At 43.3% G+C, this 21,540-nt stretch overlaps 1 protein-coding gene across 2 annotated transcripts in view; it reads left to right on the top strand.

Annotated features, from left to right (window-relative positions):
* LOC144101089 (TATA element modulatory factor-like) overlaps nt 1-21,540 on the top strand; it is a 39,202-nt gene that overhangs the window by 14,999 nt on the left and 2,663 nt on the right. The window contains exons 9-23 of one of the 2 annotated variants that reach the window (XR_013307934.1): nt 1,008-1,078; nt 1,749-1,845; nt 3,316-3,401; nt 4,772-4,833; nt 6,616-6,680; nt 8,718-8,816; nt 9,542-9,692; nt 10,535-10,589; nt 12,329-12,430; nt 14,014-14,206; nt 14,817-14,883; nt 17,572-17,664; nt 18,611-18,697; nt 19,616-20,137; nt 20,201-21,105. Coding sequence is in view for 1 of the 2 variants with exons in the window: in XM_077634103.1 (XP_077490229.1) it covers nt 1,008-1,078; nt 1,749-1,845; nt 3,316-3,401; nt 4,772-4,833; nt 6,616-6,680; nt 8,718-8,816; nt 9,542-9,692; nt 10,535-10,589; nt 12,329-12,430; nt 14,014-14,206; nt 14,817-14,883; nt 17,572-17,664; nt 18,611-18,697; nt 19,616-19,777; nt 20,980-21,105 (1,516 nt within the window). In the remaining variant the exon portion in view is untranslated. The remainder of the gene's footprint in view (nt 1-1,007; nt 1,079-1,748; nt 1,846-3,315; nt 3,402-4,771; nt 4,834-6,615; nt 6,681-8,717; nt 8,817-9,541; nt 9,693-10,534; nt 10,590-12,328; nt 12,431-14,013; nt 14,207-14,816; nt 14,884-17,571; nt 17,665-18,610; nt 18,698-19,615; nt 20,138-20,200; nt 21,106-21,540) is intronic. The other variant, XM_077634103.1, reaches the window with a different exon arrangement.

Genomic DNA, 21,540 nt, shown 5'->3' with positions numbered 1-21,540 from the left:
CAATTAATGTGGTTTTACTCTATTAGGAAACCAGCGCATTATTGCTAACTTTTTTTCAGCCATGCAACCAGTTAGAGTGAGATTGCTGGTTGACTAAAGACGCCACTGCATTTCACCCATATTTTATGTTGTGCTTAAGCATTGAGCTTCATTTGCATAGTGAAATAGTTGTACAATGCTATCTGTATGCACAAGTGTCCAGAAAGAATTTCACATTTAGTCTCTGACCACATTAAGGTGCACTTCTGATAATTCAAGCAAAAATCTGCTCTCCTGAAGTTTGAATTAATGAGAGTCGTCTTTAGTATGCTTGTAAAGGTGAGGAGAAAAGATTGGAATGGGCACAATTTGTTCTGTCATGCCCTCACGCACTGTACTGTTCAGTTAACCAGCATGGCAGGGTTTCCTCATGACCGCCATGTCTAACACGTATACTTTTCAAGCTTTAAACCACTCTTATCTTTCGGTCATAAAAATTGCAAATGTCATGCAACTGTGTGGCTAACATGGGCACAAAACTGTGATCAGTGCCTAATGTCCATAATAGGCACATTAGATGTCATATATTACATCTGCAGCATCAACAGTCGGCAGACAAAGATGAGGATTGGAGAGACGTGGGGTGAAAAAGGCGTAGCAAAAAAAAACTAGCACGAGAAACACGACCACTGGAAATGAAGGATGACAGATGATCACTGGTTCTGCTGTTGTCTGTCTTCTGTCTTTTCATTTAGTCATGCTTTTTGTGCCAGTTCCTTTTGGTTTGAAGCACCAGCTCAACCATTCAGTTGGGACAAAGACATGTTGTCTTTATGCCTTGTTCTTATGTGCTACGTCGCTACGCCATGCGGTCATTATTGAAATGCGGATGAATGGAATGAAATGTGGATCTGACCGCAAGAGGGATTATACTTTCAAATTAATTTATAGGCGAGGAAAGAGTGGTTCTTGAAACTGTGTGCATTGGAAGTGATCATCTGTCTTTTTAACCTTTTTTTTCCTCACAGGGTCAGCATCTCCCAGATGGACGTCCTGCTCAAAGAAAAGGATGAACAGATTGCTGAGCTCATGTCAGAAGGTGAATTTACTGCTTGCATCGTTCAGGCTAGTGTTAACAGATTCACTAAGCGTACCACTCAAAGATTTGGACATTTCACATCAGCTATATCTGTTTTAAATGGATTCATGTTGCACGTGTGTTATGTCTAAGCATTTGAAACAGTGCTGTTCAGCCGTGCAGTTGTAATTTAGTAACGCATGTCATGTTAAAAAATTTGCATAAGCTTACTCTTTATGTGTCTTCTATCCTATGTGTTTATGTGTCTTTATGTCTTTGTGTGTTTTGTGAGTTTGTGTCTTCTATCCTGGTTACTAGCTATTCCTGCAGTTCCAGCATTGCTCGGACATTTCTTCGCAGTGTACAACCACCACAGTTCACGAAACAATTTTTTTCAAGTACTTCCTGGTCAATTTCAGCAGTGAAACCTCTGTACAGCATAAAAAATGAGGCATGCAAGCAAATAGAGCGGTTTTTGAAGAAAAACAAATTTTTTTCTTCATTTTTTGGGATTTCAAAGCTGCGTCCCCTCTTCATGAAGCAGTTGGTGCCATTGGAAGCAGTTGTCTGTCCTTGTAATCATTCGTACTTGTGTGTTTCTAAAAAGAGCAAACTAATGGAATTGAATGATGCAGGGTTTTGAGGCAGGTGCTGATCTGTTGCTGCATGTGTGCTCCTCGATCACTTGCAGGTGAGAAGCTCTCCAAGCAGCACCTGCAGCAGTCGACCATCATCAAGAAGCTGCGGACCAAGGAGCGAGAGATGGAGAACCTCATCAAGACACACAAGTAGGCTTCTGTTGCCGTGTATCTTTGAACTTCAATGTTGCGAGTTTCCTCTAGGCTTCCTTGCTGACGCTGGAACTCCCTTTGTTTTGGGGGGACGGTGAAAGACAGATGTGAACATGTTGCATTTCAAATCGGGACAGCTGGGGCACGGAGAGAGGCGGCTACAAGGCATTGTTTTGGGTGCTTGGAAAGAAATGTTTCCTTTGTGTTCAAAAGCTCTTCACTTGTCTGTGGGTGCTTAGCCCCCGAGTGGAATTGGATGAGCCAACTGTCATTTCTGGCTCAAGACGAGTCTGGCTCGTCATGTATTTTATGGGGCTCCGGTTTTATGCGGTCTGGTTTAAAGGGAGTAGGGCTCATCTAAAGCATTTTTTTTCGTTTGCTGACAGATGGCAACACAGTTACTGAATGGTCATTTTGGTACCGTTTGCAAAGAAAAAATTCCTCCAATATAGTGGGTTAAGGAGGAGCTTTATTTCTGAAGCACATTATTATTTAGGCAGACGTGTAGGGAGAGGTTTCTCTGAGTAGCCTATGGTTTACGGAAAGCTTGTTGAAGAGAGACTAATGACGCACAGAAGGTGAAGCAGAGTTCAAGCAACATTTATTGTGAGAAATTTTGGAAAGTTCCAGCATGTTAAGGTGTCTTAACTTCATTTTTGCAACCCTGTAGTCGTGTTGTGACAACAGGCATATTGACAGTCCTACAAGCTACTTTTGTCGGAGCATTTAAGTGAGCAGAAACAAGTTTTCTTGCATATTATGTTTTGCAATCCATGCATTCTTAAGACTTCTTTTAAACAAAACTCTTGGCTTCATGCACAGCGTAATTTAGGACATTAGCATCATCTGTTTAAACATCCTAAACATCCAGTCATCATCCTAATTATTATAGGTTTTTCACTCATACTCTGAGCTGCAAAGCTCCAGAATTGTAAAAAGGAAGCTATGAAATATTTAACTTACGTGACTCTGGGAATTTCCTTATTGACTGAGGGCTTGTCTGAAACAAAGCTTCGGTCAGTTCTTTCATTTATCTCTGAAACCAAATCCAGATCTTTTTATGGCGGAAAATATTCAAGCGCCGACCAATCGTTAAAAAGATGACGTTTCGGCCCCGGCTTATGGGGGCCTTGTTCACAAACTGTTATCGTGTGAGCAAGGCCCCCGTAAGCCTGGGCCGAAACGTCATCTTTTTAACAATTGGTCGGCGCTTGAATATTTTCCGCCGTGAACACACCCGACCAGATGGGTTTCCGTCAAAACCTGGATTTCAGATTTTTTTTACACATGTTGATAACAAGGAGAAAATGCTGGATAAAAGGATTTGGATGAGATGGCGAGAGGCCTTTTCTCACTTTCTTTTTTACTTTCCGTAAGGAATGTTGCATGGTCCTACTTCTTGTGTGGGTTCCTAATGTTTTCATTGGTGACGTTGGTCTTGTTCAACTATTTTTACCTGCCCATCAGGGAGCGCCTGGAAGAACAAAGCAAGGAGCTTGACCGGCTTCGGCGTTCACTCAGCGCCAAGGACGAGCAGGAGAAGAAACACATTGGTGAGCTTTGCTTTCCCTACTGCCTCTCCATGCGAGATATTGAGGCTAGCACATCTACTTGCACTGGCTTTGTTCATGCCAGTAAAATATTTCGTCGGCTGTCCAAAGCAAAAGACTTGAAAAGTGTGCCGATCAGATGGAGTGTACTTTGCCAACGTTGACAGCTTTACAAATCAAGCACCTGCTGCTGCGACAATGTGAAAGCGCCAGTCATTGCGGTGTGTATCATTTGTGTCTTGTATTCTTACTATTTGTCATACTGCTCCCTCATGCACCTTCCCCTGTTGAGTACTTTTGGTTCAGTAGGAATGGTGAACACACTGGAATGATTTCACTTTTCTTTGAGCATACTGATGAGACAGTTACCATAGTGGCGGCCAAGCACCGATGGAGTCGAGAGTCCCGTTTTGTCCGGTCTGTCGTCGCCATTCCGTACTCACTAAGCATAGGCTGTGAAAATTCTACACGAGGTAAACTGCTGTCGCAAAGCGATTCTTGACGTAGCAGGCGGGAAGACTGCCACAGTTGGTTTGCAACAGTTGAGTTTGTATTGCATGGGTTTTGGTGGGAGCTTGAATAGACCGGCTCATGAAAGGGAAGCATCCAGGAAAGCACAGCATCCAGGAATGTAACAGCGTGGTTCTGCTGTACTTCCATTTTTGCTTGTGCATTCTTCCCCTGTCTCGAATGTTTTGCTGTCTTGGTTTGCTATCTGAAGGTAGCACTCACGTCTTGCAAAGACTGCTTCAGAAGTTCTTTACACCAGAAAACAGTTGACCAATGATCTTTATATACAAACCAGAACCTGGGTACTTGTTGGACGGGTAGCAGAAAACTTCTGGATTTGCTGCACTAATGTCTACCACCCTGTTTGTTGACTACTTCCTTGCAGTAAGAACTAATGTTGTTCTTTTTTTTTTTTACTTGATTAAATTTTACCTTGCGCAAAGAGGCTTCTGAGAGGTCTTTAAAATGTACTGAATTGCAGCTGCACTTTGCAAACCAGTCAGCATTTAAGAACCCTCCTGTAAGTGTTGTGTTGTATTCCTGTTGCGCATACAAATTCAACAGTTGTAGATTTCTTATAACTGCTAACATGGCCATTTTCAGCAGTGTTTGGCTTGAGTGTTGCCTTCCATTGTTAACATTCAGTGTTGCGACTTATACCAGCTCATGTCAAAGCCAGTATCAAGTTTATTTCTTTGTTCCCTTTTTATCACTGGATGACACTGTGTGCCTGATTTTGCTGCCCAGTAAGATTCAACAAATGCTGACCTGAAATCCACATGTGCTCGTCATTCTGTCATTATTTCGCTTGGAAGGAAGAAAAATGTTAGTCTTGGCTGCATGTTTGTGTGTTGCTTTTTCAGACACCATTAGGCACTTGACGTCGTCAACGCAGAAGTTGGAGAGGGAGGCGACAGCACTCCAGGTGATTGTGCTCATCATCTGTTGTTTTTTTGTGTGTGTATGTTTCGCTGGCCAGCCTAACAGATTATGCACCTTTATCATTCAGCACTTAAATATAAGCTTCAAATTTTAAATTTTACTTCTGCGCCTTCACGTTATTCACTTATGACCTTTGCGCATCTGGAAGAGTACAAGTCCCCTTACGAACATGCAAGTTATTGCATAGTTGTGTGCACATCTGAAACAGGTGGTCACAAAAAATACCGTGGTGAGATGCGTCAGAATATTGAGCTTTTGTTATGGGGACATTAGAATTGAATCACTGAGACCAGTTGCCTTGTGCAAAGAATTGTACTCTGCGACAACACTTCCTGACAATGTAGCCAAAGCTACAGAGCCGACACATACCCTCTCTTCCTATGCGGCTGAATATAGTCCCCATTTGCAGTTTATAGTCTCCTCTTATACCCCTGTCACACGGAATTCCTCGAAGACCTTTCCAGCAAAGGCACCTCTTCTCCCCAAAGGCGTGAAAGCTCAAAGGAGCAGCACAGCTACATGGTGCAGCCTAAAGGTGAAAAAGTCGTTGAGGCTTAGCATCTGCTGCTGTGCAAGAGGTGGCTGGAGTGAGAGTTTTAAAATTAAAGTCGTATAGTCTTTCATTTGTTGACCTCGTACACTTTTTTTTAATTCTTATTTCTTCCTTAAAAGAACTGCAACAGCTTCTGCCATCAGTAGCAGCATTTTTTTGTGTATTGCCTAGGCCACCAAGGTCACTCGGTCTTGCTGCAACAATTGTACTGTCTTGAAGTCTGGGAATAAAATGTAAACACCCATGCAGAAAACAAGATCATACAAACCTTCCATACTTTTTTAAAGGTGTTCAAATATTGTTGGTTGCATATTCTTTTTCTTCGCTTTTACTTTTTGACATTGGATGGCAGTGTGATCGCAGGTTCTCGAAGGCCACTGCTTTGGTTTCCAAAGGTCTCGGATGGGTGCCTTTGCCTCCAAGGCCCTTAGCGGCAGAGGCGCAACATTTGTGTACTATGTAGCTGCACTCCTTGCGCCTTTGAACATGGACCTGATTCTCAAAGGCTTTGCGGTGCTTATGTGACAGGGGTATTAAACCACAGCAGACTGGCGATACTCATTATTGAAGGCATATTTTTAACAATTTTATATTTTCAATGTTAGAAAGTCACGGCAAAAAACAGTTTCATTGATTACAACAAATTGTTTAAGCGTGTCCGGTGACAAGAAGCTTCCACAGATGGCACCAGCTACACCAGCAAAAAAGTGCAGAAACAATGCAGCAAACATTGAGCCACCCGTCCTGCATCGAACTATTTTCGTTGTTTTGCCCCTGTAGCTTTCTCTCCATTGCCCAAACAAGCTGTCGCTGAGGGCTACTATCAGATATGACAGTTGTATCGTTTCCTCATCACATTGCTATCTGCATAGTTTTTAAAGATGTGCATAGATTTTTCAATACACTTCTTTTAATAGTGTTTATAAACAAAATTTACTGTTTAAAGAAATTATTCTTTTTGTCATTACTGACTGGCTTTGGCTGTGGAATTCCTCTGTCTTTTTTTTCAACCTGTTCTCCCTTTCATTGCACTGCCTGGGTTGAGACTTCGTTCTTTCTCTGCTTATGAGTAGCCATTCTACACCTTTCTGCTCTAAGCCACAAAAATATGCCAGCTGCCCTGCAAACAGCCTACTCTGTGATTGCTGTGCTTTGAATTATGCTGTCTGGCATCCTTCTTCTGACACTGTACTCTTGTTCTTTGTGCACTAGGAGTCCCACAGTGAAATTTCCTCCAGACTGGCAGATACAACAGGCAAGCTGGATGCTGCCTACAGGTAGTGTACTTTACTGTGTTATGTTGTACGGTGTTGTGTTATGTTGTACATCTTATATCACTCATGAACACAGTAGACACATTACAGGCAGACGTTTATGTGGTGACATCCACCAAATTGACATCTAAGCATTGATGAAATGAAAGATGGGCGCTGCCTCCTTTTTCTTTTATGTCACTGTGATGTTTTATGCGGAAGCTTGACACACCATTTTGAAGCAGTGTTATTAATTTACCTGGACAGCTTGCACAAAAAGTTGCGCTGAGGGGTTTAGTAAGTTTCTGCACCTTGTGCCCTTAAGTGTAGTCAAGCAAAATGGTTATGTTTCCTATATTTATTTTTATCTATTTATTTGGAGATACTTTCAGTACATTAGGGATTTTTAGAGGAGGGGGTCATAAGGACACGTATACATTTGCGCGTACAGGCATACAGACATCTGTACACAAGGGTAACCGAAGACTATTACAGCAATAAGGAGGCAAGCACATGAGTGTCATACTCGACACTTGTGACACATTTTCCTTCACACCAAGTCTGGACCTGTGGTTCTCAATACTTTTAAGTCTCAAGGAACCCCAGCTGCTTTCAGAAGGTGCTGAGGAACCCCATGCGTCCTGGCTTTTATATATATGTGTATAACACCCAAATTTGGTCATTAATGACCAGTTCTATCATGAAATAGTCTGCTGTAAGAAATTACAGTACACAAAGAAGGAGAAGCTGTATAGACCTTTTCACTGCTCACAGATTCATTGAGCGCGTATGTTGGACTGTGCTGTGCATGTGCAGCAGATACCTGTATGAAATCCACCATTCAGAACGCTGTTGGCACAGTCCAGTGGTAAGATGGCTGTGCTCAAAAAGGCGCATGTGAAAGGGTCTATACCACATCTGTCTTACAACATGATGACTGCCATGTTTCTAAGTGTGGATGTGCTTTGAAAGTGCTCCGAGATGCCTCTTCTGAATCTGAATCAAAGCCTGCTTGGCAGTACCGTATACAGTATGTGTTGTTTGTTTAATATGCAGTAAAATAACAATCTGTCTTATGCAGTGTAGTGCATTGTACTTGGCTGCAACGTAGCTTAACATGCTGCTTGAGCCACCCAAACAAATCTCGTGTGTTGTGTGCTCACTTATGAACATGGCCATTTTTAACACTTGCTATCTCAGCCTTCGGTATTTTTTTCGCCTGCTCCGATTTTACTGAAAATTTCACCGCATGCTATCCGAAGTTTTCTGGTCCTTTGTGCGAAATTTTGTGGCAGGGCAGTGTTTTGTTGCTGCACAAACTAATTTTAAAATTTCCCACTTTATGGCCTCAATCGGGAGATTTCTATGGGCAACCTTGCATGTGTTACATCACTCGATGCACAGCCGCCGATATTCACCCTGTGTTTGCTGAAAGACAAATTTTTTGAGCTGGTATTGTTCATTTCAGACAAATAACGACCAAAGCTCATAGCTGCATTTGCCATTTTTTCCAGTCAGCGTGCACACGATAGGTTTTTTTTTTCAGAGTATCTGTGACGTGAGTGCATCATTGTTTAGTGGAAAACCAGTTTCGGTTTCGTGGTTTTTGCTCTTTTTAATTGCCTCTAAGTGGTATGCGCCGGAGCGAGGGGACTCTAAGGAATGTGATTTGATTTTGTCTTAAAAATGCACTTGTTTTGTGCGACTAGGAAGTATATTATTCTCGTTACTCGTGCAGTGTTGGGCTGTTCTAGTGAACACATTTCGCATTGGGGGTGTCAGCTGTGGTGGCTTCTTCACAAATAGATCCCAGAAGTCATTCTTTTTATTTTACTTTTTTTTTCTATATTCACCGCAGTACTATATCCAGTGCAGTTCTTGAACACAACCTCTTAAATCGTGAATTTGCATACCTTGTTTTTTTTTTTAACTTTTTTTATGCATCTTTGCTGATGGTCAACAGAGGTGCTTGACAGTCAGCACTTGTGCGTGTGTCTCTTTTAGTCTCTTATCTCATCATCACACTGTTTCACTCATTATCTTCCATGTTCATAATTGCAGTGAGATAGCGCTGTTGCAGCAAGCAAACGAAGAGTTTGAAAGGCAAGCTGAAGAAGCATCCTTGAGTGCAAAGATGGCTGCTGGCGAAGAGATCCGCAGGTAACCGCAATTTCTCACAAATGCACTTTATAGATAATAGGTATTTGTTCATTCCTGTAGATGTTGGAGGGGAGCAGATGAATGGAGCCAGACTGATTTTCAAAGACCGTAACGAGCTTAAACCAATATAAGCCCCAAAGTCATGACTGATACTAGTTGTAAGCACTTGAGTCATTTGCAGTCATGTTCCCATGACAGTGTGCATTGTGTCATCTATCAAGCTTTGACCACTTTCTGTGAATCTGTCTCGGTGTCTTTTCTTGTATGCATTTCAGAGCAGGGGCCTGGGTTGAAACTTTTTGTGTGTTTTTTGTGTTTTCTATCTTTTGTACAGTCAGCTCTAGATAAGTCTAACTTGAAAGGGGGACTGAAAATCTGTCCAAATTATGCGGAGTTCAATTTAGTGCGAGCTTTGTTACTACCCTTTATGTTCATGAGACATATGTGTGGACTCAAATAAACCAGAGGTTTGAATTAAGCAAGTTTTAATAAACGACAGATTACACCGCGCACCATCGTCATTTATGCACCAGTGTATTTCACGTGGTAAACTATGATGCAGCATCGTGGTAATTGCCAGCTCAAAACAGATGCCCACACCTTGACCATCTATGAAATGAGGCCATGTTTGTAAACACAATAGCCAAGTGTAACATGTCTAGAAGGATGGTGTATACGAGTTTGAGGAACTGGGGTGATGGGGAATCACATGGATGGCTGCACAGGGCCATGGACCAGGCACGCTCGGAGGCGCTTGCCGAGAAGACGTCACTGCTCCAGCGCATCGAGGAGCTGCAGCTTGCGCTTGCCATGGCTGACCAGCGCAGTGAACGCCGTGAGGAGGTTCTCCACGCCAGCATCCGGGAACTTCAGCAGGTGAACACTGCTTCGTGCATGTGCGAATAGCGCGAATAGGCATGTGCGAATAGTGGTTTTTTGGTTCGAAGTGAATTCGAATCTAATAGTAATTTCCTTTGAATAATTTCAAAGCGACTATTTCGAATAGTTCTAGCACACAAAAAAGGTTGAACGTCACAATAAGCATTTCAAAATCGGGTATCTTCGAAACACAAAAGGCCATAACATAAAAAAAAAAAAATTGAGAATGCATTGCACTTTATTACACTCATTGAAGCTGTGTCGACGTCCTGCAAAAGTGGCCATCGGAAATTGGGGAATTGGCTTACATGGCGAGGCAACGTGTTTATTGGGTGTGAGACATATCTATGAGACGCCCCCAAGTGCTGGTCCTAGTTGCAATTGCATCGTTGCGCAGGTGTTGCTTTTAGATGACGACTCCATGAACACCTGTTAGGCGTCCGCATTGCACGCCTAACACCCGTCACAGTGTGCCTCATGCTAACTTCCTCTAGTGCTCGCGCCGTAGCGCTTGATTCTCAATTTTCACGTGTAGGAGAGCGGCTGTGGCCCCTGCAATCTGCTGAAACTTGTTACATCACAGCCGTCATTCTGCTTTTGAAACTGAAACTGAAATGACGCCAGGAAAAAATAGCTTTAAATTATTTAGCTGGCATGGATGAATTGCACATGGTGTGCAATGTATACTGTGGTTAAGTGCATCAATCCAAAGAACGAACATGCGTGCAAAAATTTGGTGTCTCAACTCCTCAAACTCCATTCACGTTCATCTCCACCCTGTGTTTTGTGCTTGTCGTTGTGTTCAAAGCTGCAGCATTATTTTTTGCCTCCTCTTTCAGCAACTCCAAGAGGCAGAGGCACGGAACCAGGAGATCACACAGAACCTGTCCTCGGGTGAGTTCTCAACGAAGGGCTTCCTCTTTCTACCCATTTGTGCGCTTTCTTGAACAAGATATGTGGTGTTAGACTTGTGTTCTGCGCATTTGGAAGGATAGGCCTAGGTGTAAAATCAACTGCCACTGGATTTCTTGGCATGGGGCCCAGCTCTGCTGAGTCACTGGTTTCTCAAAAAGGCCTAGGCGAGCTGAAAAGGGAAGGATCCTTAAAGCCCTTACTTCTTAGTGCCTACCTCGTTCAGCTTGGCAGAGGTTTATGTAGTTATCCAAGTTACTCAAATTCAATAATTCTTGTTCGGAGATCTCCATAGTATCTCATTGTACGTATGTTAAAATACAGCGGGATAGCTTGCTTGTTGTGTTGGGTGTTATGGCATATATACGAGGCAACTGAGGCCATCGGGCACCAAACGTCAGGTTAATGTGTCTGCACTGTGGAAAGAAGTAGGATGTTTTTTGCCATATCACAATGTGTTCAGATGCTTTGGTTCTTTTAAAAACATAACGACATGGAAATGGTAACAAGTGGTTTTTCTCCTTGAGTAGCCCAAGGTGTAATGGAATGCGTTCACCGTAAAATTGCTCATCATCATGCAGTGTGACAGCATATCATCATAACGAGCAGATGAACAAGCGAAATGAACTGTTGCCGTTTTTCTTGGATGCTTCTTTTGAGCACAACTTGTGGTGACACCTGTAGTTGGTTGTTAAAACTTGAGAATGCAGTAGAGGCCCTGCCTACGTACTTTTCACTGCCTTTGTGGCTCTTTTGACAGATAAAAAGGGTTCCTTGAATTGTGCTAGGCCGAAGAAATTGCACGTTTGGAGAAAGCTCATAACGGCAAGTTGGAAGTTGCAGAAGTTACGAAATCCCCTCATTAGTATGAGTCGTCTGTAATGGGAACACGAAAAGTTTAGTTCAGTAAAAGCTTGGCGCGAACAGCTGAGCGATCAACACCAAACAAAAAAGCAAATGCGCAGTTTTATTCCTCTGCTTAATAAAATCAGCTAAGTATTTTCAAGGAAATTAATGTTTTTTTTTGTGTATGTTTTCCACCACGATATCGGAACAAAATAAAGTGATGTTGAGTACGAGTTGCGCTTTACTGGCCTTAAAGGTTTCGTGCCATTGCATGTGGTGTTGTCTGCATGAGCTCAGGATGATAATATCGAATGCATTTCTTTCTTGCCGAGCTTGTCCGGTATGTCGTCATCTCATGCAGACGACTGGCCAAGATGTGCACAAGCAAATGTTTTCTCACAATCCGCACACCAGAAAGCACTCTTCATCCCTACTTAATGCTGCGACAGAGGGCATGGGCGAACAATGAAGAAGTGCTCGCATTCGTCAGGGACCTACGTGGTGTTAGTGCTAGAACACTTGCACAGAAATGACTTTCTTGTTTATAACCTTCTTTTTACTGCACAAACTTGGAGCGTTTCTGTCCTGCATTGAGTAGGCGTTGGGTCGATAGTCGTTCAAGTTAAAAACATCAAGATATGCAAGCTGGTGTTGGGATGCTGAGCCCATCATGATAGCGGAATCGGCTGTGGCGATGGGGAGGTGCTGGTGCCCACTTGTGTTTCTGTCATGTTGCAGATTTTTTGTTCTCAGTTTGCAGAATTTAAGATGTTCCAGTGCAGAAAATTAGGGATCTTAGTTGCAGATAAGAAAAGGGTTAGAATTTTGATCGTTCTTTACATCCATACGGTGAATTGCCTCCGTCATTGTTGCAGCAACGAGACCGCTCCTCCGTCAAATTGAGAATCTCCAGTCAACGTTCAGCGTGCAGTCTGCCTCCTGGGAAAGGGTGGAGCGGAGTCTCACAGACCGACTCAGTAAGCTCTTTCGCTCTCTGCTATTTTTGTTTTATGTTTGCCCCGAAACAATCACAATTTAACAGTGCGTGTTTAGTGTGATGAGCCACAGCGCTGGCTTGTGAGGTTTGTGAGATTGAAGTTAGCCAGGATTGATCGCTTACCACTTTCCAGTGACCAAGCAACTACTTACACACTAACTACTGCTCATGTAACCTAGAAAAGACAGAAAAAATATACAAGTGTTGCCACCACAGGCCATTTCCGCAAGTACAGTCTGGGTCTATGCTCCCTTTCATTTTTCATCTCAGTGAGGTTCTGTGTTGTTGCTTTGTCATGTGAGTGTCATTTGTGTTTCGCGGCACTGAACTGTTGCTTAGATGTCATCTCATAGCTAACTGCACGGACACAAACAAGGATGTGAAGGGAACACTACAAGTGCAGACTTGCGGCTGTGCGCTTGTTTCACTTGTTGTGTTCTCTTCATGTCCTTGTTTGTGTGGATGCAGTCAGCTGTGAGATAACGAATGACCGACTCGTCCAACAATGTGCTCCCTCGAATTGCTTAGATGTAAAGACCAAGCAACATAACGAATGGCAGAATCCTTTCGCATTGAAAAAATCACCGAATTATGTGCAAGCCATCCTTCACTCAGCCTGTTTGAGGATGAAGTTGCCCTTTCAATTCGGGACGATGGAAACGTAAAAAGAAGATAGGAATAGAGAAAATGAAGCAAGGTTTTTTATTAGCTGGCACAAAATGCCAGCTAACTGCAATGAGTTATTAGCTGGCCCTTGCCGTGTCTTTTGTCGTGCTTGTGTGCTCTATTGAATTGAATATCAAGACACTTCTTAGGTGCTCACCAAGAGTGAGAGTCATCGCACCTGGCCTTTCTTCACAACTTAATGGTACACTAAGCACGAACTGAACTATGTTGGCAGATTACTACATTCAAAGCAAAGAGGCAACTCACAGTGAAAATGGAGCTTTTATTAAGCTAAGAAAGGCAAGAAATTTTAATAAAGGTACTGTTAAACCTGGCGAAATTGAAAGAAGTCCGTTGTTTTTCGTTACATCCAGGTTTTCGTTGCATGCTGTTTTCTCATGTAATCTCGAAATGACGATGCGAAATGGAAACCAAAGTAAGGAATAATTGGAGGTGAAATTTCCTTGAAAATGTTTACGGTAAACCACCCCTTACTCAAAGTCATAAAGCAGAGGAATGTGTAGCATTTGCGGTGATAGTGTGATTGCAGCCACCAGCTGCTATGATAGGGAAACTGGGGGAGGTGGGGGCGTCGGATGTGCCACTGGCAGGTTTAAGCAAAGTGCACATGGTCGGGCCGCCACTTCCCTCATGACCCTGCTCTCAATTTACCCTGCCATCGTTACCTTGTCAAATGGACTCTTGGCCTCGCGTCGCTATCGCTCTTTGCCGTCCCAGGTATGACCTGTAACAGCTATCGGTGCCATAATCACGTGAGCAAATGAGCGGCGGCGATTGGCAAGCGATTAGCGGTGCGCAGTGCCTTGTCTTTTTTGCTATGTCCTAACGGATTGTCCTTTCTGCCCAACCTTTAATTTTTACCCATCTTCTTGGCAGATGAGTCACAGACACATGCAACGCTGCTGGCCGAGCGGGAGCGGGCCCTCAGCGACAAGTGTGCCGACCTCCAGCTGCGGTTGACCACTCTCGAAACGCAGAATGCAGCATTGCGTCGAGAGAAACAGGAGCTGGCCTCCGAGTGCGAGACACTCCGGGACAGTCAGGGGAGCCTGGAGGAGTTTGAGCGCAGGTCAGAATCGGGCATGTTTCTTACCTTGTGTGGAAAGACCACATAATAACTTCTATTCGCAGCCTCTTCATTTTCGTATTTGTAATTTTTTGCCAGCGGCATTCTGGATTTTTTTTAGTTTAAATTTTGAAAGGTGCCTAACTCTCGTTACTGCTGGAATTTCGTTTTCAGGCCTGTGTGCTAATTTGTGTGGAGATTTTCATCAAAACCTGGGTCCAAACCTGCTCAGAAATGCATCCACCTACACATCGACCCAGTTTGACCGAAGTCGAACTGCCGAACTGGCTGATTTCATTTATTCGCCATTTAGTTTTTGCCTGTTTGTTTTCTTGTTTGTTTATGGTGCGTGCATTTGTAACATTGAATACCTTGTGACAATGGCATTGGGAGCTTCCGCCTTATGTTCTTGGGTTACACTGTGACAGAATGAGAGATGTGTGAGACATAGAAACCGCTACACTGCTGCAATGCAAGTGAAACTAAGACGACACACCTAAAAACATGGCTGTACTTTGCTTCAATTGGGCCTTGCCAGAGGTAGTCATCCATTTTTGCAGAGTTCTAGTTCGACCCGAGCTTTGTGACAGGGTTCAGTTTTCATGGCTTGCAGGGAGAGCAGCCTGATGTCAACCAAGGCGAGACTCGAGCAGGCCCTGAAGACCCTCAGAGCTGATAAGGTGAGCTTGAATCAAAAAAGAAAAAATCACCTGTGCTCACCCTTGCTTGGCAAGTTGCTGAACTCAGTGTGTGCTGCTGGGATGCAAGCTGAGACTGCCAACCAATCATCGGTCATGTTTATATGGCACCATGCAAAGACAACTGGCTGTATACTGGTTTTAATCCACTGGCGGATGCAGATAAGCCAGGTTTGTTGTAAGCCAGCTGACATTTCTGATTCATGATGAGTCCAGCTTGTCACATGTTTTTTGACATTCTTTGCCTGGCTTAAGACAAGCAGTGGTCATCCAGAGCGTTTTTTTGGTTTGCCTACAAATGGCAGCATGGGTGCTGAATGACCATTTTGGTACCATTTTCAGAAAAAAATTTGTCCGTTAGGAGTTAACAGCACCACCTAGTGGCTAAGCATGTCTACAGTGTCCTCATGTGTTAAGCAGCTGCAAGTGCAATTTGATCAAGGGGACAAAGAATGCAGGAGCACTATCTGTGGTTAAGTAGACTGGCAGTGCCATCTGTTGCTAAGCGCACCAAGCCAGATGGGGCAACACGTGAATAAAAGTGGTAGGGTTTTAACGTAGTTGAACGAAGTATATTTGCGAAAGCATGTTTAGCTTGGTTGGCTCATGGCTTTGTTTTGATGGGCCATTGGCATGCCTGGCAGCAATATTTGTTCGATAGTAGTATTCGTTGATGAAGACAATGATGTGCAATGCACAGCGCGAGAGTGCATCGCATGATCGGGTGCGCCGAAAGCATAGTGCTTACAGGCAGTGGTCAGCGATGCTGATCTGTTAGTGCCGCTGTGGGTTCAAATCCCAGTCGCTGCAATAATTTATTTTATTCCTGCGTGGGCTGTTGCTATGCTAGGTTTGGCAAGGTCTCCCGCAAGGCCAAGCTTTACACAAACTTAGTGAGCCAGTTAGACATCGTGAAGTAGTGCTTTTGCACTAATAGAAAAGTAGCCCCTCGTTTCATGTGCAGCCAGCAGAATTAATTGCTCTCTTTTAACGGGCCACTGAGGACAGCTCGATCCATTTATTAATCTTAGTTAACGTTGACTCTGTGCCCCTTTGTGGCTGTTTTGACATTTTTTCAAGAGCAAAAGACTCATTTATCGCTAAGAAAATTTGGTTTAAAAATGGATCATTCGTTTCTTCCTGCCACCTGATTTCAACTTGTCATGTCAGTACCAAACGGACTCCGTGATCGCTGTTTGGAAGTGAATGGCAGTTTAGTCTAGCCTCAGAGGTCTGCAACAAATGGTTGGCATGAGCACAGTTTGCTTGCGAAATTAGCCAGTCAGTGCACGTTAAAGAACCCCAGGTGGTCGAAATTTCCGGAGCCCTCCACTACGGCGTCCCTCATAGCCTGAGTCTCTTTGGGACATTTAACCCCCATAAACCATAAACCATAAATTAGCCAGTGGTGGCTATGCCTGTATTTTATTTTTTGGCTTTATGCATCGCATACCAAATCCAGGCTGGCAGACTCAAAATCCTGACAAAAAAAAAAAAGTGGCATTGCGTTTGTAATGCAGTGTCAGTATCGGTGTTAGTCATTTATTTTCGTGGTCATAATTACCGTTGCTGGGTGGTCTGAAGTTATGAATTTCAGGTGCTGAGGCAGATATCGAGAACAGCAGTAAGGCAGAACATTCAAAGAACATGAAACATAAGCACCAACTAATAATAATGATAGATTATAGGTAGTGGTTGGAGTTTTCACTTTTAATTTCTTAAAAATTCAACAGTCTTTCTTAGTGTTTATTTCAGAGTACCATTTTATTCTTTCTTTTTTATTCCTTTTTCAACAAGCATCATTGTGTACAGATGCATTCATGTTTTTTTTTGGTTTTGTTTTTAAGATGTTGTGTCTCTGTTAGGTCAAAAGTCAGGGAGTTTATCTTCAGCCTTTTTGTTTAAAGGGCGAGTAATTACCACACAACTGCTTGTATTATAGCTGCTCTTGCAAAAGGAAATCCTGTCTCCATAGCAAACAAAATAAAATATAGGAGTTTGTGATTGGTCTGCGAGACAAAAACTAAAGTCTGGTTCTAGAAGCTGGAACTGTAGGCTGCTTAAAAGAAGCCAGAATATACCCCATTTTTGTACCACTTATGCATGGTTTACGTTCGTAGTGGCTTGTTACGGTTTACAAACATTGTCATTGTCCCCACATGTGGTGAAAAAAGCTACCTAACCAAGTAACGGCCCTAAGCGGATGGTGATAGTGACCAGACAGCTCTGTACTTGCAAGTGGCGCTTGTTGAGGCAATACTTAATTTAACAATACCTTTGTCTATTCACATCTTTTGCTTCGATCTGCTCTAAATTTTCTTCTGTGTTGAAGCCTACTCTGACTCAGCAGGCAGCGATCTGTGGTGTGCTTGTCAAGAAGAGTTAAAAAGCCAAATTTCAAAAAAATGAGTTCAGCATACTTTTATCGCTGTTTTTTTTTTTTTTTGCTGAAACCGAAAACTCCAGTCTCTGCAGGTGCGTACAAAGAAATACCTCTCAGTCATATTTGTTAGTTCTATTAGAATTGTCACCACAGCAACTAGCTCCAACCTGGCTATCATCAGAGCTGTGCATCAGAGCCTGCATGACAGTGATAATGGCTTGCATGCTTTTTTGTGCATTTGCATGTTGATTAATGTGTGCTGTTTTTTTTCCCCGACACCCTACCAGGACGCCTTGTCAGCGCAGCTAAGCTCTGTTCAGGAAGAGCTGTCCAGCGAGCAGCACAAGAATGCTCTGCTCCAAGAACAGCTTCGAGCTGAGGTGGGGAACAGAAGGTTTTCTACCCTTTTGGTTCGCTGCTAAGTAAGCAGCTGTGTGCACCAGTTTGGTATGGCATAACAGGTTTTAACAGGCCATATCTATATCATTTTGTTCTTGCTTGCATATTTTTCTGCCATCTCTGGCTTGTATGTTTTAGTTTTTTTATACACGCTCAAAACAGCTTGAAATGCAGTTAAAATGCCTTATGCAATGTTAGATGTTTGCAGATGTCATTGTTTCCATGAAAATGCATGCTAATTCATAAGAAGGTCTGGAAACAGGATCATTATGCATTACGTAGTTATATGATCTCAGAGGAACCTGCGCATAAAGAACAACACACAAGAACAAGAAGGCCGACACGGACAGAAGCGCTGATTAGCACTTCTGTCCGTGCCAGCCTCCTTGTTTCTTGTCCGTTGTCCTTTTTTGCGCTGGTTCCTCTGAGATCATGGCCTACCAACTAGCCCAACTACAAGTTTTGCTGAAGTAGTTCTAGGCACCTAACATCTAAGTACCCTTGGCACTCTTAAATGGCCTACGCTGCAGAGCCCAGCTTATGTGATGTTAGGCCTACTTTCAGTATTTAATTTGTAGCTTTATGCACAGGGAATGTTGTTGCAGCTGTAGCACGTAATGATTTTGAAAAAATCAATGTTAGTGTGAGTTCGACCATGTGGTAGGAACCTTCTGTGCCTTTTTTTCCAGTGTTGTACTTTAGATGTCTTTTTCTTAGTTTTCGATGGATGCATGCCTTGATTTGAAGTGTGAAACCACCTCGGTGTCTACACTGTGCTTCGTGAGGTTCCACACACAGGGTGCATGCTCATTGGATAGATGGTGTGATGGAAGGGGGCTGATTGAAAGGCATAGTCGCCAGATTAGTGGAACAACTTGCACAAATGCCTAACCCTGCCTACTTTTGCTCTTGTATCGCGTCTTCTAGCGAGAGAAGAGGTTAGAGAATTCAACCACACCGTCACCGACTGCATCACACTACAGTTCTGTCAGCGACACCTTCAACTGCAACACAGTGAGTTGGATTCCTGCTTTGGCGAAAGTTTGCACACACGAATTGATCAACAGCTTTAAGTGATATTGTTCTTATTCTTGCACCTATTGGGGAGGGGATTTACCAATGCAGCGAGGATCTTCCTTGGCAGTTCAACATTGATAAGCCATACTAAGAGATCTATGTATGGATGACTTTTTTAACGAGGACGTGGCTTTCAGCAAAAATTCTATTTCTTGATGTATCTACGTGACATTTTTTTAGCATATTAGGACTAATTGTACAGCTACTCTCATGAAATTTCAGTTATATCTTCAGAAAATTGTTTTCTAAAATATATTATTTCTCTGAATCTTGAGAAAAAGCTGCAGAGCTAACAAAATAAGGCAGAAGGCTGGTTCAACATCCATTGCATTCCTACTGGATTGCTACAGGTCAAGACACTCTTAAATGTTTTTTTTTTCCGCAAAGCACAAAGTTGATTTTTAATTTTTGTAATGCAGTGTCTGTTGACATGTCTAGACTGAGAAAAAATTTCATACAAGAAATTTAAAATTCACAAATTTCTGACCTGCATCATGGTCCTAGGAGTTCAAGAAAACAAATGGGGGCAAAATAGATAACAGTTTGGAAGAAATCTGCTCTGCAATTAGAGTATCTTGCAGAAACCTGTAATGAGGAAAAACGGCCGTCTTCAAGCTCCTTCCTGGAATGCAAAAGCTGTCGCGGTTCACGAACCAGTTTTTCAGAGTACTTCCTGGTCAAATTCAGCAATGAAGCTTTGGGACAGCACAAAAAAACGAAGCATACGAACGGATACAGCAGTTGTCAAGAAATCAATTCTTTCCCATATTTGGGGGATTCCAGAGCCGCGTCCCCCCTTCAGATCTGTTTTGCTGTGCCTTCTTTGCTCATTCGAGAATGTACGTGTTCATGCAGCTGCCAGACGACTTGAGCGTGGCGAACAGCGCGTTCAGCGTTGCGCCAGCCAGCCGCCACACATCGCTGTACGAGAGCCTCCGTGGCATCGGCGGCAGCTCCCTCATCGAGTCACTCCAGGCACAGCTCAAGATGCGTGAAGGCGAAGTGGGTCAGTTGCAGGTGGGGAACGTAGCGCCATCTCCGTGCCGATTTCAGAGGCAGCAGTGTTTCGGTTTTGCTTGCCACAATGCTAGCTGGCACGTTCAGAGTTGAAAGAGTGGAGACAGTTTGAGCTGCATAGTTATGCTTGGTGTAGAATCTTGTCAGAAGATTGAAATGTGCGATAGTGCTGCTTTTTTTTTGTTCTCTCATAAAGGATATGGACTACCCTGTTTTCCAGTCAAGCACCACTGGATCTTTGAAAACTAGGCTTGGCCTGCTTTCTGCGTACTCAGCAAATGTTCATCATTTTCTGTACAATCCATAATTCTGTGATTACCTGAGCAGTCACCTATAGCTGAATGCTGTTCAAATATTTTTGTGGGCCACAATCCATAATTCTGTGATTGCCCGAGCAGTCACTTATAGCTGAATGCTGTTCAGTTATCTTTATGGGTCTGTACGACAATTTGGTTATCAGTTTGTTGCAGTTGAGCATGATTATTTAATTTGCAAAGCTCTTAATGCTTGTAGGAAGCTGTGGGGTCAGCTCTTTGGGTCTGTTTTCTTATCTTATGTGCGTTGATCATTTTGTTATTGTTCTGGGATGTGTCAGCCTTCTTGCTGCGAGCAGAACATTACTAAATTACTATGCCCTTGCCAAGAACAAGGCAGCAGTTGAATTAATTGTATCTTGGAATTCGCAGTGTTCTCTGTGGTTGGTTCTTTAATTGCCTTAGACGGTTTGCATTTTTGTGCCTGGTTTAGTGAAATGCAAGTGCACCAGGTCTCTCTGCTCTCTAAAGTCAGTGTGAGCCCTGGCCAAAGGAATGGCTGTAACTTCTTAGCTAGGAATTGGAGGGCTTAAAAGAACAGAACCTTTGGGTTTCTTAAGAGTGCTTTCTGATTTCTCCGAGCCCCTAAATCCTTGCATGCCTCACTCACCACCTTTATTATGCCATGTAATTCAGGCATTGCCCATACTGTGATTGCTTATAGCAGACCGTTTCATTACAATGCCAGTCATTATTAATTCAATTTGGCCATTTTTCTGAGGGGTTCTGTGTCTGCATGCTTCTTCTTGCATGCATTCTAGGCAGAAAGGAAGGGTAGTCGAGACATGATGGGTGCCTCAGCACCTTTTGGAAACCATTGTGATTCCACAAGGCTGCAGTGATCGAGAACTCCCGCTCTTGCCTGTGTGTGTTCATGTTCTCTGGCAGGCCCAGATTGGCCAGCTGGAACGTTGCCGGGAATCCCTGTCCCGTGAGTTGACGTCACTGTCGGCCAAGCAGGAGCTGTGGGACCAGGAACACGAAGAGCTGCGTGACCTGAGGGTTCGGTTTGAGGCAAGTCGAGCCCAAGGCACAGTTTGCGGACTGACGCACGCTAACACACACACACACCACAGAACGCGGCTTCATTGCACTTATTTTTTAAGCATAGTATGATGCTCGGATGTGGCCATGGGTTTGGAACAGGATCAACAAGGTTTGAAGCATGCCTGAAGCTCAAAACTTGTCTACTGCTGAAAGTATTTTGCCAGGGTATAACTGCTGTGTGTCAAGTCTTTGTGGTCAGTCACTGGAAATCAATCTCGGAACACTGTCTGTTCGAGGTGTACTAACTCTCACAATAGTTCCCCATATAGCAGGAGCATCTATAGCAGGAATAATGTTTGTGCTCAACAGCAATGTATTAGGTTTTCTCAATCCTGCATGCCTTTTCTTCCACCTAGTTGAATTGTGGCTCAGGTGTTCTTGGTACACCCTTACGTCATCGTC

The sequence above is a fragment of the Amblyomma americanum genome, chromosome 8, assembly GCF_052857255.1.
Source record: "Amblyomma americanum isolate KBUSLIRL-KWMA chromosome 8, ASM5285725v1, whole genome shotgun sequence".
Lineage (NCBI taxonomy): Eukaryota > Metazoa > Arthropoda > Arachnida > Ixodida > Ixodidae > Amblyomma > Amblyomma americanum.
This window is presented reverse-complemented; position numbering and strand designations above follow the sequence as displayed.